General features: G+C 39.2%; 1 protein-coding gene across 2 annotated transcripts in view; it reads left to right on the forward strand.

Annotated features, from left to right (window-relative positions):
• The window catches only part of NYAP2 (neuronal tyrosine-phosphorylated phosphoinositide-3-kinase adaptor 2), a 191,880-nt gene that overhangs the window by 101,599 nt on the left and 69,240 nt on the right, over positions 1-21,041 (forward strand). For both annotated transcript variants that reach the window (XM_075861481.1, XM_075861482.1), the window contains one exon: positions 20,210-20,511. In XM_075861481.1, coding sequence (XP_075717596.1) covers positions 20,210-20,511 — 302 coding nt within the window. The remainder of the gene's footprint in view (positions 1-20,209; positions 20,512-21,041) is intronic.

Below are 21,041 nucleotides of genomic sequence, written 5' to 3' on the forward strand. Positions count from 1 at the left end.
CCTATCAAGATTACCAGCTCTGGGTCCCAATTGTAATTGGGTAATACCCCAAATTTGGAGATTCTTGGTATTTCCATCATGTATGGATCTGATGTGTCTGGCGAGTGGAGTGTCCTCATCATTAACAACTGTACTCAAATGTTTTGAAATACGTCTTCGTAGTTGCTGTATGGTTTTACCTACATATAATTTCGGACAGGGGCATTGTATGGCATAAACAACTCCACTGCTTTGGCAGTTGATAAATTGTCTGATGGTATAAGATTTACCATCAACGGGGTTGATGAAGGACTTGGTGGTTGGCATCAGAGGGCAGAACGAGCATCTGCCACATGGGTGAGAGCCTTTAATGGGAGGAGGCAGCCAAGTGCTTTTTGCAAAGGATGGTTTGGAAAAATGACTGTGCACAAGATATTCTCTTAGATTTTTCCCCCTGCGATAGGTTATATTAGGTGTATTCGAAATAACCTTGGCAAGATCAGGATCAGCCTGAAGGATAGGCCAGTGCCTTTGGAGTATCTTGTAGATCTGTGGGGAGCACACGTCAAAGTTCCCTATACATCTGATGGTGGAAATTTCTTTAGCTTTCTTCCTTCCATGAAGTAGCTCCTCTCTAGTGGTCGCTCGAGCCCTCGCATAAGCCCTATGTAAGAATTTCTTGGGATAGCCCCTTGCGCGAAATTTGTGATATAGTTTATCACATTCTAGTTGAAACGACACCTCTTCAGAGCAATTGCGCTTAGCTCTGAGGTATTGTCCTATCGGTATTCCCCTTTTTAGAGCAGGAGGATGGTAACTTTCCCAATGTAGGAAGTTATTTGTGGCGGTGGTCTTACGATAGATGTCGGTAAGGACACTGCCACCAGGATCCAGGGAAATCCTAAGGTCAAGAAAATTAATTTCTTGTTCATGTATTTCAGATGTAAATTTCATGCCTATGTCATTGACGTTGAGAATCTCCATGAATTCACGAAAAAGTGCTTTGTCCCCATCCCAAATTATGAGAATGTCATCAATGTACCTGCCCCAGAATGTGATGTGGCAGGTAAAATGAGACAAATTGTCACTGAAGACACAAGTATCTTCCCACCAACCTAGAAAAAGGTTGGCATATGTGGGTGCACATACTGTGCCCATAGCCGTACCTTTAATTTGCTGATAAAATTTACCATCAAAAATAAAATAATTGTGAGATAAGAGAAATTGGAGTAATCTGATCCTGATCTTGCCAAGGTTATTTCGAATACACCTAATATAACCTATCGCAGGGGGAAAAATCTAAGAGAATATCTTGTGCACAGTCATTTTTCCAAACCATCCTTTGCAAAAAGCACTTGGCTGCCTCCTCCCATTAAAGGCTCTCACCCATGTGGCAGATGCTCGTTCTGCCCTCTGATGCCAACCACCAAGTCCTTCATCAACCCCGTTGATGGTAAATCTTATACCATCAGACAATTTATCAACTGCCAAAGCAGTGGAGTTGTTTATGCCATACAATGCCCCTGTCCGAAATTATATGTAGGTAAAACCATACAGCAACTACGAAGACGTATTTCAAAACATTTGAGTACAGTTGTTAATGATGAGGACACTCCACTCGCCAGACACATCAGATCCATACATGATGGAAATACCAAGAATCTCCAAATTTGGGGTATTACCCAATTACAATTGGGACCCAGAGCTGGTAATCTTGATAGGAAATTACTTCAAGAAGAGGCCCGTTGGATCCATAGGTTGAGCTCACTGAGTCCCCTTGGTCTTAATGAAGGCTTCACTTACACAGCTTTTCTATAATAGGTACTATACTTTTTATTTAATATTGACTTCAGTCTTGGATAATTTTCTTTAGATCGCCACTTTACACATCTCTATTTATATGTGTGACTCTATAGTTCTTAAAAAATACTGATACTTATGAATTAATATTCTGACTACTTGGACATTTTTCTTTAATACATTTATTTACTTATTCATACGGCGCATTTCATATGCTACTAAGCTTTATGTATTATTCACAATGTTTCGTCTCTCAACCCTAGTTATTCTTATTATTTTTTCTTTAATCTTATTTTTATTATCATCTGATTTTAATTTTAGCACCATTACCATTCAAAAATTTACTATACATCAAAATTATTTTTCGTTTATGCCAGCAATAAATCTCTTGTATTTCTTCTAGGACCGTATATTTATAATACACGATACTTTATTCCATTCTTCCCCCTCCCCCTCCCTTCCCCTTCCCCTTATTTTCACACATTGACTTCATGTCCTCACTCCAGTCATCACATCCCCTTTCCCCAGCACTACACATCATCTTTATTTCACTAGCATATACCATATATTATGGTTCTCCTTCCTTTTTCCCTTCCTTTCACTATTTTCATGTTTCACCTTAACCCCTGAATTTCTGTCATGTTTATACATACATGATATTCATCTCTCACTTACACCTGTAACGTTTTTTAATACTTTCGTAGCGTTTACAGTTCCAATACTTTAATCTTCCACATTTCCACCTTTAACTATTCTCACCTTTTATATGGTCCCTCCTATATATCCCCTAGACGCATAGGGAATGTACCCTCTCGTTTACCTGTTGTTAAATGTTCCGTTGGGAATCAGTGTTTACCTCTCTAATTTCTAAGTGTGGTGACATGCGCACTCGCGTTTCCCCACACTTAGTCTAATTTCTCTTTCATCGCACCTTAACATAAACCACGCAGGCGCGCCAGCCGCTGTGTGATTGGTGCATTCTTTTCTAACCTCTGTATGGCTGACTTGGTTGTCAGTCATACATATTACGGCCAGACTGTGTTGACCTCTCTAATTGGCCCTCTATTGGCCACGCCCACTGTCATGGCGGCCCGAGGGCTTAAGAGGGACGGACCTGTCACGCGCCGTTAGATGCCCCATTTGAACCCCTGAAGACGCTGAGTATGCAGCGAAACATGTCGGGGGGGCCTCCACAATATTTTTAACTTCAGAGTCTCCACTGACTAAGATACATACGCCACTCAACTGTGTCACCCGGTGTTCTGCAGACGCCGTAGGAGACACAAAGGCAAACAGTCTATATTACACACTGTCTGTATCTGATCGATACAAATCCATTTGTCAGTGAACTCTGGCTAAATTTTAGATTTTGATTCTTGTCTCTGTTCTATTTAATCCTAACCATTAAAAGTTATATTTTATTTACATATACATTACATATTCTTATAGCTTGACTGGAAATAAAGGCACTCTTTTTGCTTCATTGCAAATCTGTATATATATTTTTTGTGACAATTTAATGCCTGCCAGCCTGCTGGGTCTCCTTTCATTCATACCTGCCAATTGAAGGACCTCAGGGCTGTCTGACCATACTTCCTGTTGGGACATACTGAGGTATGCCCTAACAACTGCCTGTGTACTCTCAGTACACAGGCTAATGTACTGGCATATAGGAAAAATGGCAGTACATTAAAGAAAAATCCTCCTATGGGATTTAAAAAAAAGTACAATTAATGTTAAAAACAAATCTGTAAAAAATATACACAGAAAGGCAAATTTTTTTATAATTAATAAACTTTACAAAATATAAGTCCTAAAACATGAAATAATATACACATATTTGGTATGGCCACGACCAAAACAACCTGTACAACAAAGATATACCGTTATTTAAAATGATCGCTGTATGGTGTAAAAATAAAGACATGAAAACTGCTTTTGGAACTTTTTTATAAATTAAACGATAATGTAAATGTACCAAAAATGACACCTACCGTACATGAAGTACATCTCGTCCCACAAAAAAACAAAGTCTCATACAGCTAGGTCGAACAAAAAATAAAAAAAGTTATGAGCTCCGGGATGCAAAGAGGGAAATATAAAAAAATTGTTCTGTCCTCAAGGCCAAAATTGGCCGTGTCCTTAGGGGTTAAAGAGAATGTCTACCTCTAACCACTAATTCAGTTTAGGTCCAACTTTGATTGCTGAATCAAATTTTAATACATCTTTATAGTGTAATGAAAAGACATGTGCAGGCCTAATTTCAAGACAGAGCTCTGATAACTGTATCGTAATCTAATGAGCCTAGCACCTTTGTGTCCATCACATGACCAGGACAGATTTTCATCCACTGGAAGAAAACAGTGAAGGTTCTCATACATTGACTGCAAGCAGAGATCTTGAAGGAATTGATACAGAAAGTATATTGGAAAATTGTATAACTTTTCATTATACATTGATTCATTATAATTATATGATGAATCTGTAATATCCCTTTAATCTTAGTTAATCAGTTCACAATTCAACATATTTAAGAAGTCAACCTTTTATAATTATTGAAATAATTCAGTAATTAACACGATCGCCATGACCCCATTATCTTGATGAACTGCAGATAACAGCCAATGTCATCCCTTTAATTGCTTTTGTGACCCCTGATATAAGAGGTGCTTACATGGAGATGGCGATTGTCATTTTGAAGCGCTTTGATGAATAATACGGCTTTACGTTGATGAGTAGCACTGGAGAAGTTGTTGACAATGGCTGTAAAAGTGCAGACATGTTGATAACCGGTGACTTTTCTTTGACCTCCGCTGAATTAATCTTGAGTGCTTTTTGCATTGACCTAATTTCCTTAAAGGCCCCTGATTTATATGATTTAGTGAATATCTTTCAAAAGGTCCAGAGATATAGCTAGGAGCTGGAAATCACAGAGATTGTTCTCGTCCTGATGTCTACAAACACTGACATTGTTAATATGTAATTTCCTAAAATAGCCAAGCTCCGTTCTGTGTGATCTAAAAGAAAACATGAAGTCAAGGACTTTGCAAGCTGCCTTAGGATAATGGAAAATATGAGACACAATTACACAGTTCATGCATATATGATTTATGAATAATGCTACATAGTCAGAATGAACCATCTTTTCTGCTCATGAGTAAGATAGCCTTTGTTCTAAAAGGGAACAATATATAAAATAACAAGTATAATAAGTTTCTTTATTTCTGTGCGGGGTTTTCTCGCATACAAATTGAGGTCCTATTATTCAAAGCCTGTATTTTAGAGTGGCTGAGCTGTATAGCAGTACCAATACAGGACTCGTCTAGGTCTATGAGGACAAACAAAGTCATATTGGGTCTGCTGTTTACCCCCACCCCTCCCCTTGGCTTAACAAGTGTAGATAATGTATACTTAGATCGCCCTGGGCCTCTAAGCCCCGTGGGCCCTGGCATCTGTATTTACAACAGTTACCAAATTGAGCCCCCAAAACTGACCCAACACTAACAGTGCATATAATTATTTAGAGCATTTCTTTATTACAACATTAGTAAGTGTTTATTGTTATTGGATCTTATTAAATAAAACTTTAAAAATGCATTTTGTGTCTCAGAATGTTATTTACAACCAATTCTCCTTCATTAACCCACTGGATACTCATAGAGGTGCCCTGACAGGTATTGCATCTTATGTGTATTTTGTATGTTGCATTTACTCCAATAACTTTATTCAGTTGTATCCTTTTCTCCTCCGGCTGGAAATCAGGAATATATACTGAGATTTATGCTCTTTAAAAGCCTCTACACATCGATCCCCCGACATGTTTTGCTGTCATTTACGGCTTTATCAGGAGACTGGGATCTAAGATATGGTTTGCCCTGTTCTGATGCCAGTCTGGGTCATATATACTCTATTTTACATTTTATACTGAAAGCATACTTAAGGTTCACTGAAGAAATCTGTATAGATTTTCTGATCATTACCCTTTGCCTTTAACACACGGAGGTACATTGAAGAAAATCAGAAACAGTTTCCAAAAAACATGGTATATGCATTTCCATAACTAGATCTATAAATTCTATAAATATTTTCTGTAAATAATTTCTGAAAGAACATTTGCAATCATTATCAATTATGATCATGGAAGTTTTTCTTGGCCAGATAAAATGTGATAACTCTTTGGCATTCATATTGATCACAGCATCATATAATCTATAGAAGGTATGGTTTATAATCATCTAATGTGTAGCTAGTAAATATATTGGGTCACATTTATGAAAATTCCTTTTCGCAGTAAAGGACATGTCACCTTTTTCCAATGCAAATGAAAATGTTGTTTAGATTGGAAGAAGTGGTTTTGGACCTTCATTCATAGAATACTGGTGTAATTGCATTTATACATGGATGCCCACTTGTCACTTGTAAACGTAAAGATTTAGCAGTCTTATAGAATGTTTGTAGTGATTATTAGTCATAACCATGGAAGTTTGACATTTAAATTGATGATTACAAAATGATATAATCCATAAGAGGTAATAACAATTGTCGTCTGCACTGCTAGTAAACATATGGATGCCAACTTGTACAGCTCTAGATATGGTACTATGGTACTCAATGATACTTCTTTTCTTAAAGGGTAACTAAACTTTCAACAAACTTATGACATGTCATAGTGACATATCAGAAGTTTTAATGAGCGATGAGCCGCTTGGTTTCTGATCAGGTTTTCTCGGAAATCTGATGTAACGGTGTACAGACTCAATAGAAAGTCTATGGGCCCATACACCGCTATATCGACTTTTCGAAAGAAGCCGATTAGAGACACAATGGCTCAGTACTCACGCGAGCACTTCTGCACCTTCGTTCTAGCGATCGGTGGGGGTCTCAGTGTCTGTACCCTCACCGATCAAATCTTCTGACATATAACTATGACATGTCAGATATTTGTTGAAGGTTTAGTTACACTTTAATCAAACTGCTTAATTTCCCATGTGGTTGTACTGCAGGTGGTGAGTTAAGAACCCTAACAGAGTAAAGCTGATACCTGGGGGTCAAAGCATTGGGACACACCATGATCAGTTTCTCACAAAAAGGGATTGTTGAAAGCAGACAACCCATTTAATTCCAGTAGAAAAGTTACATTTTTCCATGTACGGGTATGGTTATGATTAATGTCAATGAATGCAATGAGTGCAAAAGTATTATATCAATATGCAATAATTTTATAACCTGCCTTCAAGAAAAAGAAAATACCAACTTAGTGATTGGTACAGTAGCTTAGTATTTATGTGGTGATCATCGCCTCATCTTTGTTCTTAGAATCTTTGACAAAGACTGAGTATGCTTACTTAAGGTGGTATCGCCCGTGTTAAGCTACCTTTACCGAGTGCCGATCGACAATACAGCTTACATGGGGACGAACGATCATAACTATCGTCCCAATGCATGCGTTATGATTGTCCCTATGCATTTGCAACATGTCTATTGGCAGCACATCTCCCTGTTCACACAGGGAGACGTGCTGCCGAATAGCAAACACTTTTGTTGCCGCATAAAACATGCGATCAGCCGATGAACGAGTCTTTGCTTGTCCATCGGCTGATCTTTGCCCTGTTTACACTGGGCAATGATCCGGAACGCACATTCACCCGATGAGAGGGCCGTGTGAAATGGGCCTTTATGGTGTGAATTCTCTACAAAATGACAAATGTCTGTTGTTCTTGCTGTATTTAATCATTTTTACAGGTTAGAATAGCACAATGCTTACATAGAAGGTCTACAATTATGATTTAATTCCTAACCTCTAAGAAAGTGACTTTATCAGTGCTTTCCTCTTTATGAAGTCTTGCAACATATAATAATCACCCAGAGACATGGGCCATTACTATGCTAAATTTTCACATTTGCTGATTGCACATTTCACAGTAAATGTCAGTTATAAAATGCAAATACAAGTGCAAATTTATTTCAATTGCATTTCCATTAAAAAGCCCATTGCAATGAGGAGACAGACTGAATAAAATCTGTTACCGGAGTAACAATGTCGTTTTTGATATAGTCCAACATTATCAAGTTCAATGTCTTTTATTTCTCTATATATGCTGTGCAGTACCTATAGGGGGTGCAGAGGTTGCAGTTGCACCCGGTCCCTGTTGTCTGAAGGGGCCCAGAGGTCACTAAGTCACACAAGAAGACACAAGATATTGAAAATGGCACATAATAGTGGCTGCTTATTTTTATGTTCCTGCGGAGGAGGTTGCAGTCTGCATAAGAATTAGAAAAATGATTTTCATGAGAAAAGGTGGGCTCCCTAAGAATCTTTTTTTTTTGCTTTGCATCCAGGACAAACAAAATATAGTACAATGCTTATAATTTTCATTGTTCTTGTTGTACTTGGATCTCAAACTACTTTATCATGTGTCCAGGGGCGTAACTAGGAAAGACTGGTCCCATAGCAAACTTTTGATTGGTCCCCCCCTCCCCTGGGTGCCACACACAGCCCCCGTTATAGATAGAGCCCCCCATAGATAGTTCCTACCTATAGATTGTGCCATACGGCCCCCACTGTAGATAGTGCCATACAGCCCTCTCTGTAGATAGTGCCATACAGCCCTCCCTGTAGATAGTGCCATACAGCCCTCCCGTAGATAGTGCCATACAGGCCTCCCTGTAGATTCTGCCATACAGCCCCCTGTAGATTCTGCCATACAGCTACCCTGTAGATTATGCCATACAGCCCCCTGTTGATTCTATCATACAACCCCCCGTAGATTCTGCCATACAGCCTCCCTGTAGATAGTGCCATACAGCCCCCTGTAGGTAGTGCAATACAGCCCCCCTTGTAGACCGTGTTATACAGCACCCCCTCTAGACAGTATCACACCCCCCTTGTAGATAGTGCCACACAGCCCCCCCCCCATAGATAGTGCTCCCTCCCCGCTTGTGAACAGTGCCATACAGCTCTTTCCTTGTAGAAAGTGCCCCCAAACAAAAAAAAATTATACTCACCTGGGCCCCGTTCCCCTGATGAACGGAGCGGTTCCTCCTCAATGCCGATGGGATAGTGGAATAAGCCTGCGTGATCCAGTGATGTCATCACGTCAGCCTGTGCATGGATCCTATCCCTGCACCTGATAGGCAGCGGGCCTGTAGCCTAGATACCTCCCTGCTCTGCCATAGGATTCAATGGTATATGCATCCCAAGGACGCAGATACTATTGAATGTGGCATCATTACTGCTGTAGCACCCATAGCAGCCGCTATGTCTGCTATGATGGTAGTTATGCCACTGCATGTGTCCAATGCTGTAGATGCATAAAAAACAGCTTTATAAATCTACATATTTGCTAATTAATAATTGAATCATTAAAACAAAGTAAGTAGGTCATTCTAAATTATACCGTGATAGTGCTAATTTCTGAGGTTTGCTAGTAATTTTTATTTCCTTGCAATGCAATAGTATTTTACTATGGGTGTAGAATTGTATTTTATGTATGGAATTTCTGAGAATAGTAATTGTGCCGAGTATTTAATTACTATTTACTCATTTGGTTGCTCAGGCAGGACATAATTTACAATGCTTCTTCTGCGTCTTTTTTTGTCTCAGCCTCCACAATATTTTGTCACTGTGTCTTTTGCTCTCACACTTCATAGAATAAAGTCACCTCTATTTGAGCTCCTGCACATACTATAATATTATTAACAGGTTTCTGAACGCTCTCACTAAAACTATTAGTATTATCCTGTTAGTAATAGTAATAATGAATTGAATACAAAAATAAAACTACATTGTTGTACTCTACGTTATGCCAATAAAACAATTTTGGTATATAATGCCAAAAAGTGGAATTTCTCTTTTTATACTTTTAGTTTACACCGTGTTCCAAATTTTTATGCACACTGGATTTAAGTGTCATAAACATTTAATTATTAGTTTATCAATTAACCCCTTAATGACCAGCCTATTTTAAACCTTCATTACCAAGCAATTTTTTACGTTTTTCCATCGTCGCATTCCAAGAGCTATAACCTTTTTATTTTTGCGTCGACATAGCTGTATAAGGTCTTGTTTTTTGCGGGACAAGTTGTATTTTTTAATAGCACCATTTTGAGGTACATATTATTTATTGATTAACTTTTATTAACTTTTTTTGGGGGGGAATAGAAAAAAACCTCAAATTTCGCCACTCTTTTTCGCGTCTTAAACCTACGCCGTTTACCGTGTGATATAAATAACACAATGACTTTATTCAGCGAGTTGTTACGATTGCAACGATACCAAATTTGTATAGTTTTTGTATGTTTTACTACTTTCACATAGTAAATTCACTGTATTGAATGATGTATATAATTGTGCTCCCACAATATAGAAAATTAGTAAATTCACTGAAGTGACCAAATGGTCAAATGCTGATTCAGGTGAATATCTATACAAACACTGAGATATACTTATCTAAATTACTCAGTGTCTATTGTTTAATACAGTTTTTAATATACACGGTGGGGCTTTTTTCACAGTGGTGTGTTACCCCTGTTTTTAGCGAGTTACTATAATAAAAGGTATATTTTACTCAATTGTCACTTCAGTGAATTTACTTTTACATAGTAAAAACACTTTTTTTTCAAAATTATTTGTTTTTGTGTCTCCGTATTTGAAGAGCCGTAACGTTCTTATTTTTTCGCCGATGCAGTTGTATGAGGGCTTTTTTTTTTTGCGGGACGACTTGTAGTTTTTATTGGTACCATTTTGGAATAGACGTGACTTTTTGATCACTTTTTATCAAATTTTTTTAAAGTCAGGATTCACAGAAAACAGCAATTTTTCCATAGCTTTTTATTACATTTTTTACGGCGTTCACCGTGCGGGTTAAATAATGTAATAGATTTATAGACGGGGTCGTTACGGACGCGGCGATACCAAATATGTGTAACTTTTTTACTTTATTTTGGTTTTTTAATAATAAAGCATTTTGTAAGGGGAAAAGGTGGGTTTTTCATTTTTTTTCACATTTTTTTTAAAATTAACTTTATTAAACTTTTTTTTTACTTTTTTACTAGTCCCACTAGGGGACTTTAATATGCGATTCTCCGATCGCTATTATAATACACTGCAATACTTTTGTATTGCAGTGTATTACTGCCTGTCTGTTTAAAACGGACAGGCATCTGCTAGGTCATGCCTCCGGCATGATCTAGCAGGCATTCGCTCCAGGCAGACCTGGGGGCCTTTATTAGGTCCCCGGCTGCCATTGGAGACACAGACACTCGGCGATCTTATCGCCGGGTGTCGGTGGGAGAGAGAGGGAGCTCCCTCCCTCTCTCCAAAACCACTCAGATGCGGTGCACGCTATTGTGCACCGCATCTGAGGGATTAAACGGGTGAGATCGATACTTATATCGATCTCAAACGGCAGAGCAGGGACGCCCCCAGCCCTCAGCTGCCTCTGGCAGCTGAGAGCAGGGAGATTTCACGGCTCCCTGCTCTGTTTACTTTATCCTGATGCAGTGCCGTAAAAAGGCATATGCATCAGAATAAAGCCCGTTAGTGGCCGCCGTGAAAAGGTGTATTGGCGGTCACTAACGGGTTAAACTCATGGATGGTATTGTGTCTTAGGGCTCTTTGGATCATTGTAATCAATCTCAGACACCTGTGATAATTAGTTTGCCAGGTGTGCCCAATCAAAGGAAAACTACTTAAGAAGGACGTTCCACATTATTAAGCAGGCCACAGGTTTCAAGCAATATGGGAAAGGAAAAGGATCTCTCTGCTGCCGAAAAGCGTGAAATAGTGCAATACCTTGGACAAGGTAATTAAAACATTGGATATTTCAAGAAAACGTAAGCGTGATCATCGTACTGTGAAAAGATTTGTGTCTGATTCAGAGCACAGATGGGTTCGTTCAGATAAAGGCATAATGAGGAAGGTTTCTGTCAGACAAATTAATAGGATTAGGAGAGTAGCTGCTAAAATGCTATTGCAAAGCAGCAAACAGGTATTTGAAGCCGCTGGTGCCTCTGGAGTCCCGCGAACCTCAAGGTGTAGGATCCTCTAGGGGTTTGCAAGTGTGCATAAAGCTATTATTCGGCCACCCCTATACAATTCTCACAAGCAGAAACGGTTGCAGTGGGCTCAGAAATACATGAAGACTAATTTTCAAACCGTGTTTTACGGATGAGTGCCGTGCAACCCTGGATGGTCCAGATGGATGGAGTAGTGGATGGTTGATGAATGGCCACCATGTCCCAACAAGGCTGCGACGTCAGCAAGGAGGTGGCGGAGTCATGTTTTGGGCTGGAATCATGGGGAGAGAGCTGGTAGGCACCTTTAGGGTCCCTGACGGTGTGAAAATGACCTCTGCAAAGTACGTAGAGTTTATGATTGACCACTTTCTTCCGTGGTACGAAAAGAAGAACCGTGCCTTCCGTAGCAAAATTATCTTCATGCATGACAATGCACCATCTCATGCTGCAAAGAATACCTCTGTGTCATTGGCTGCTATGGGCATAAAAGGAGAGAAACTCATGGCGTGGCCCCCATGTTCCCCTGACCTCAACCCTATTGAGAACCTTTGGATCATCCTCAAGCAAAATATCTATGAGAGTGGGAGGCAGTTCACATCAAAACAGAAGCTCTGGGAGGCTATTCTGACATCCTGCAAAGATATTCAAGCAGAAACTGTCCAAACACTCACAAATTCAATGGATGCAAGAATTGTGAAGGTGATATCAAAGAAGGGGTCCTATGTTAACATGTAACTTGGCCTGTTAAGTTTTTTTTAATTGAAAGAGCTTTTGATTTCTCTAAATATGACCTCCTGATGCTGCAAATTCAACAAATTACAATTTTAGTTCTCTTTACAACCCTTAAAATGTTTTGATCTCTGTTGTGCATAATAATTTGAAACATTGCATTTTGAGTTTTTTACTTCTAAAAAAAATTCTGTTATCATTAGGAGATTTGTTCAATAAAATTCGCATTATACTCCAACGGTTGATGGCTTGAAGATTATACTGACTGTCATTTGCATCGACTATTTAGGAAAATCAGTGAAAAATAACATTTGCATAATAATTTGGAACGCTGTGTAATTCTCCCACAGTTTCAAAATATCTGCTTGCTGTGGAGCTCTATCAGCTGGACATTATGAGGACAGGTTTACAGCCTTTTGCCAGTTTTAGATGTCCATAATACAGCTTTATTTTACCGTCTTTATTAGAGCAACAAGACCAGACCTCTGCAGTTTACTGAACAAAACTTATAGCTCAGGTTTTATGGTAAGATTAGTTCAGTAGTACTGTTGGGAGGCTAGGTGTTGTATTATACACCATGAACAGAAATCATTGTGGCTCTTTCTCTCAAAGGCTTGCATCAAATTTATCTGACATTTTGAAGCTCAGAATTCATATTCATATAACATTACCATATGAGATAATTAACTTTTCTATTTAACAATCACCTAAATGGATGTTGTGCCTTCTAATGCATGCAATCTATTGCGGATGCAAGTTTCATTCTTGTCAAATGTAATGAAGTGGGATCAACACCTACAATTATTTAAGTTAACAGCCTATGGTTCCTTATTTCAAAGAGTGCTTATAAATCTGAACATGTCAGACTCTGTGCGATGTAAATAGAGAAGAACAAGGGGAAATGATGGTTAACACTCGAGTCAGGGACAAATTCTTAGATTGATCAAATATAATCAATTTTCTAACCCTGTGGAACAAGATCAGAACTTGGCATAAAGTAATCAAATACCATTAACAAATGTATAGCAACTTTTCAGGTGACTTTTAAGAATAAGCTGTTATATGTGTGACATTAGGATTAACACTATTTCTGCCTATTATATGACTTTCATTCTGCATTATTTAGCGGTTTTGCTTCTGCAGGCTCTATCTCTAAATCTCAGTTTTCTCTGAGCTAGTTTGTCTTATATACACTCCACACATAGTAGAGGAGAATCCTGTTCTCCTATCTCAATCTATCACATACATAGAAGCTGCAGCAGCATGGAGGAGATTATACAGAAGTAATGAGCAATGTTGCTGTGAATCCAGCATTGGGGTGAAATATGTGTCTATATATCTTTCCATCTGCTCCCTCCTGCTACTTTCCCCTCCCTTCTCCATAGATTTATATTGGCAGCATGTTTGTGTCTTTGTCTTTCTCTCTCTGCTCCCTTCTCCTGCTCCAACTCCCTTCTCCAAAGACTTATATTGGCAGGCTGGGAAGAAACACTTCCCACTAGCTGTAGTCCATCTCCTCTACTCTGTAACTAGGGATGAATTTTGCTTGACAACAGGGGGTAGGCAGCAAATTTCAGGAAGGGAGATATTTAGTGGCAGTAGCTTCATACAGAATTTGCATGAATAAAACAACTAAATTTTAACAGTAACTAAATTACAAAGTTGATATACAGTTAGGTTCCGAATTATTTGGACAGTGACACGAGTTTTGTTATTTTAGCTGTTCACCAAAACATATAGAATATCCAGTTATATAATCAATATGGGCTTAAAGTGCACATCCTAATTTGAGGAAGGGGTTAGGAGTTACAACTTTTTAATATGTAGCTGCCTCTTTTTCAAGGGACCAAAGGTAATTGCACAATTATCTCAAAAGCTATTTAATGGGCTGCATGGGCTATTCCCTCATTAATCCATCATCAATTAAGCAGGTAAAAGGTCTGGAGTTGATTCCAGGTGTGGCATTTGCATTTGGAAGCTGTTGCTGTGAACCTACAACTTGAGGTCAAAGGAGCTCTCAATGCAAGTGAAACAGATCCTCGTTAGGCTGGAAAAAAATGAAGAAATCCATCAGAGAGATAGCACAAATGTTAGGAGTGGCCAGATCAACAGTTTGGTACATTCTTGAAAAAAAAGAGCACTGGTGATCTCGTGAACTCCAAAAGGCCTGGACGTCCACGAAAGACAACAGTGGTGGATGATCGCAGAAACCTTTCTATGGTGAAGAAAAAAACCTTCACAACATCTACCCAAGTGAAGAACACTCTCCTGGAAGTAGGTGTTTCTGTATCTAAGTCTCCCAGAAAAGAGAAGACTTCATGAGAGTAAATACAGAGGGTTCACCACAAGGTGCAAAGCATTAATCAACCTCAAAAATAGGAAGGCCAGATGAGACTTTGCCAAACAACATGTAAAGAAGCCACCCAGTTCTGGAACAGCATTTTTGGACAGGTGAAACTAAGATCAACCTGTACCAGAATGATGGGAGGAAGAAAGTATTGAGAAGGCTTGGAAAAGCTTATGATCCAAAGCACACCACATCCTCTGTAAAACATGGTGGAGGCAGTGTAATGGCATGGGAATGCATAGCGGCTGCCAATGGTCACTAGTGTTTATTGATGGGACTGAAGACAGAAGCAGCCGGATGAATTTTGAGGTGTTCAGGGATATACTTTCTGCTCAGATTCAACCAAATGCAGCAAGGTTGATTGGACGTTGCTACACAGTACAGATGGACAATGACCAAAAACATACCGAGAAAGCAACCCAGGAGTTTTTTAAGTCAAAGAAGTTGAATATTCTGCAATGGCCAAGTCAATCACCAGATCTCAACCCGATCGAGCATGCATTTCACTTGCTTAAGACAAAACTTAAGGCAGAAAGACTGACAAACAAACAACAACTAAAGACAGCCGCAGTAAAGGCCAGGCAAAGCATCACAAAGGAGGAAAAACAGGGTTTTGTGATGTCCATGGGTTCCAGACTTCAGGCAGTCATTGCCTGCAAAGGATTATCTACAAAGTATCAAAAAAACATGTTATTTATGGTAATGTTAATTTGTCCAATTACTTTTGAGCCCCTGAAATGAGGCGGTTCTGTACAAAAATGGTTGCAATTCCTAAATCTTTCACGGGATATTTTTGTTCAACCCCTTGAATTAAACCTGAAAGTCTATACTTCAATTGCATCTCAGTTGTTTCATTTCAAATCCAATGTGGTGGCATGCAGAGCCGGAATCATGAAGATTGTGTCACTGTCCAAATAATTCTGGACCGAACTGTATATCAGGTATACTATTATATTAGCATAAGTTGTTAATTTGAATGTTCATTTAAACCATTGATGTTTACTATGGGTGTCTAAAGCAATCATTTTCGTGAGGGTGACAATTTGTCTATGGTCCATATTATTTACTTTAGCTAAGGTCATTTATGTACATTTAAAGTGCTTCCTCGTAGCACTATTCATATGAATGGACCTATTAATCTGCTTTTCCAAATATGTTTACTATACTGCCATATTACAGGTTTTGGAAATGAACCCCTTGACTGCAATGACTTTAGTTTTTGTTTTCAGATCCATCTGGACAAATACATTCTGGTGGACTCGGTTAGTTCCTAAAACAATCATGCAGTATTTAGACAGTGAAATTAGGAGCCCACCTCATTGGGGTATGACTTGGCTAAAGGAGTTGTTGCTTAATCTCCATTACAAAGCAATACAATACCAAGCAGTGAATGAAGGGTTCCACTGCAGAAAGCTGCCTCCCATTTAGAGAAAAATAATAAGTTCTCAAAGTGCTGTACATAACATGGAAGAAGTTTGGTTACTAATGTCTCAGAGCCTAATGATTCTCATTGACTTGCAAAGACAAAAACAGTTTGTTCAATTGGTGGGGAATTGCTACAAAAGTGGAGATGTTTCTCATGTGCATCGTTTCTTCTTGAATGTTTTGAAGTCCAAAAAAACAGTATGCTGCATTATTGATCTAGATTTAGGTTAATGGTCCATTCTTATTTTTTACAAGAAATCCAAAAAATAACTTACAGACTCACATAAAAGGATTTGAAATTGTGGGTAATTTGGGGAAACAGAAAAGACAAGATTTTTCCCTAACTTTGGGGCTCACGAAAATGACTGTCGTCTTAAAGAGATGGTATGCTACATATTATTTTATAGGGAGTCTGCATTAAGAAAACGCAGCATGCCCCATTGTATCACATATCGGGCCTCACACATCGAGTCATTCAGTTTTGAATCTAAAGGACTTTTCTAGCACCGTATAAATATTTGTTTTTAAATTAACTGAATATGGTTAAAATAACAAGCCATACACGCCTTTTAAAACCACCGATACTCCTTGCTAATGGTTCCCTGGTCCTCCGCCAGTCTTTATGTACTCCGCTGCAGCGTGACAGGTCATTTCAAAACACTGGTCATGTGTTGATCTCACTGATGTCACCGCTGTGGCCAGTGTTTGACTGCTGTGGTGACCAGGGGCGTAACTAGGAAAGACTGGGCCACATAGCAAACTTTTGACTGGGGCACCCCCTCTGCTGGGTATCACACAAAACCCCCTTGTAGATAGTGCCACCCTATAGATTCCACCACACAGCACCCCCCTATAGATTGCACCATACACAGCCCCCTGTAGATATCGTCTTACAGCCCCAATCCCCCCTGTAGATAACGCCATGCAGCCCCCCTGTAGATAACACCATACAGAACCCCCCCTGTAGATAACACCATACAGACCCCCTCTGGAGATAACACCATACAGACCCCCCTGTAGATAACGTCATACAGACCCCCCGTAGATAACACCATACAGACCCCCCCTGTAGATAACGTCATACAGACCCCCCTGTAGATAACACCATACAGAACCCCCCCTGTATATAACGCCATACAGACCCCCCTGTAGATAATGCCATACAGACCCCCCTGTAGATAACACACTACAGACCCCCCTGTAGATAACGCCATACAGAACCCCCTGTAGATAATGCCATACAGACCCCCCTGTAGATAACACCATGCAGACCTCCCTATAGATAACACCATACAGACACCCCCTGTAGATAACGCCATACAGACCCCCTGTAGATAACGCCATACAGACCCCCCTGTAGATAACGCCATACAGACCCCCCCTGTAGATAACAACATACAGAACCCCCCCTGTAGGTAACTCCATACAGACCCCCTGTAGATAACGCCATACATACCCCCCCTGTAGATAACGCCATACAGACCCCCCTGTAAATAACACCATAAAGAACCCCCCCTGTAGGTAACGCCATACAGACCCCCCCTGTAGATAACGCCATATAGCCTCCCCACCAAAAAAAACGCCCCATTGTTTGTCCTACAAAAGAGATGTATCCCCTATCCACAGGATAGAGGATACATGTGTGGTCGCTGGCAGTGATAAGGAGAACGGGAGACCGAAAGTCCCCTGAAGTTCTCCATGACAAACCTCGGACTTCCGGGGTCTGCGCAGCTCAATAAAAATGAAAGGTGCGCTGGTCACGCATGCGCACAAGCGCGACCAGTGCACAATTCATTTCTATGGAGCTGCAGAAAGACCCCGGAAGTCCGAGGTTTGTTTTGGAGAACTTCGGAGGACTTTGGGACCCCCGTTCTCCTTATCGCCGGGCGTCCCGCCGATCACACATGTATCCCCTATCCTGTGGTCAGGGGATGCATGTCTTTTGTAGGAACAACCCCTTCAGTGGCGTCGTGCTGTAGCAGCCATAGCGGCTGCTAGCGGAGCCTCCGGCCATGTGGGGCCCGTGCCGGCGGGTAGCACGGGCCCCCTCCTGCTGCGGGCCCCGTAGCAGCCGCTACGGCTGCTATAGCGGTAGTTACGCCACTGATGGTGACATTTCAATAACGCATGTCATCACTTCCGCGATATAAACATAGACCGGTCAGGCACTAGGGAACCATGGTCAGTAGTGTTTTTTTTATTTTTAAGGTGAGCATAACTTGTTATTTTAACAATATTCAATTAATTAAAAAAATATATGTGGCTAGAAAACCATATTCATGATGGATGCTGTGATATAAATAAGCATGAAAATTAATAATGTGTGTGAAAAATATGCCTAGCACCAGTCATGCCCTTTAAAGTCACCTGTAACTTTTTTTTTTATTAAACTAACAGAGATATCCATGGACGTATGACATAGTGTAAAAAGCAAGAAGAATATACCCTTAGTTTGACAATTGCTTGGTAAATAGGGGGCAGGTACACATTACTTATATTTAAATATTTTTTCTTGTTTACTTTGTATTATTAAAATTCCAGCTGGTAAAAGGTCAAAGTCATATCCAGAACACGGTCAAATGTCAAAGTGTGCTTGATCTGATTTCATTGATATGATTGTAAATACCGTACGCAGCTATAATAATGCAAGTATTAGAATGCATTTTGGTTTATTTGAATTTTCAACCTTTTTTTTTCTCATTAAATGAAGTAGGTCAGTTTTTTATTGCCAATTTTTTTTTTGATACATTTGTAAGAAAAATATGTGTATTCCAAATGTATTATATCTGCCAAATGTGTGTATTCATACTAATTTTATTTTGTAACAACAAACATATTAGATTTTTAGAATATCTCTACATCTTTATTAATTTACTAATTAGAGCAAATGCAATTCCTTGTAAAGAGAATAATCGTGCAAATTATGAAATTAGACGTCTTACATTCTAAGGACTAGAGATTTCCAACCCTTCAGATGAAAGGGAATAATACATGACTACATGATCACAATACACACAGGGTTGTCTGCAGTCTGTAACAATGGAGGTACATAGGCCTGCGTTAGAGCTGTATGCACAAAACGGTAGGACATTTTTACTCACTGCTATTTGCAAAGTTGCTCCTTTTTAATTTGATATTTTATTTATTTACACATTGGTGCAATAGCTGCACAGATCATTTAATGTTCTGTGCTCTAGTTGTTAGATTTAGACACCATTTTTGCCAATCCCAATCTTGCACATTGAGTAAAATCGCACAGCCTAGCTCTGCCTCATAAAAATGCTAAATCAGGACGGGCATTTCTGCCACATGCAACCTATTGATTCTAATAAATCAAGGATCAGAATGCATATTCCTATGAGAAAGAGCATAAAGTGTCAGAGGATATTTACCTAAAGAACTACTCAGAAAATGTTAATGACAAATCGGCTATCTGCTGGCTTGGCTGTCGATTTTTTTTTATTTATTTATATTTTTTAATTCATGGGTTCTTTTATTAATTTTTTTTAAAGATGACTGACAAATATGATGGTTCTGTTTTGATCCATTTTGTAACAGATTCTAATGGACCCCATTGCCTTGCCTAACAGACGTGAACCATGACACATGTGTGACTTCAATTCTATTCGATCTTTAACTTCGGTTAAAACTGTAGGAAAATTATTTCACCTTTTAACTTGACTCATATCTAAATACAGACTACTAACAAAATCCGGTCTTATACAATAGTGTATAAAATGTTATTATTGAAGCTTATTTTATTTTTATCAGACTCATTATGACAACAATAGCATCTCACACTAAGCAGTTTACAAAATACATTGTCATACGCAGTAGAATTATTAACACTACTAATATTAGAAATAATATCAGCAATAATAATAATTATAGGTTTTCCTTTGTCTTATACAGAATCGGCGGAGAGGTAGCAAGAGGAAGTGAAGGGAGCTACGTCAATAAACATTTCCGCATGGGATTTATGACAATGCCTGCACCTCAAGACAGGCTACCACATCCATGTTCTAGTGGATTCGCAGTACGGTCACAGTCACTACATTCAGTAGGTGGCGCTGATGATGACAGTAGTGGTTGTTCCCGGAAACAGCCACCTCCAAAACCAAAACGAGACCCAAACACTAAGCTAAGCATTTCTTCAGAGACTGTCAACTCCGGAACGCTAGGCAGGAGTCCAAAGTTCACAGACAGGACAGACGGTAAGATATGTGTGCAACATGTTTCCTCCCAGGGCTTGTTATAATTAATGAAACAGTCCTTCTGATTTCTAAATCACATTCTGTGGGCTCTTATTATGTTATTAGAAGCAATTTAAATATTTACAGGTAGTTTACAAATATTCACTTTTTGTTTATTCTACTAGTGTTTGGAAAAAGAAAATAAATCTGAAAAATGCCTTAGGCCGAGTTCACACAGGCCGTTTGTATTGCAGATTTGTGACTGTGGTATTTCACTGCAGCAAGCAGATATGCAATTTTAATGAATGGGAATTTTTCAGTCACATATTACAATTTTTATCGTTTTAGAACATACAATGTTTTTTCTTCAAAAGTGCAGCCTGCTCTAGGTGTGAAGCTTATGTCGTTTTAGGCTACACATTTGCCAAAGGACAATCTGGTATTGAATTTTCTGAATATTTTTGACAATGATGAACATTCTGCAAATATTAGGATCCGTGGCACGTCTACTATGTGCGGATATTTTGAACACATAAAACACCCCATTCACT

This window comes from Rhinoderma darwinii, chromosome 4 (assembly GCF_050947455.1).
Source record: "Rhinoderma darwinii isolate aRhiDar2 chromosome 4, aRhiDar2.hap1, whole genome shotgun sequence".
Taxonomy (NCBI): Eukaryota; Metazoa; Chordata; class Amphibia; order Anura; family Rhinodermatidae; genus Rhinoderma; species Rhinoderma darwinii.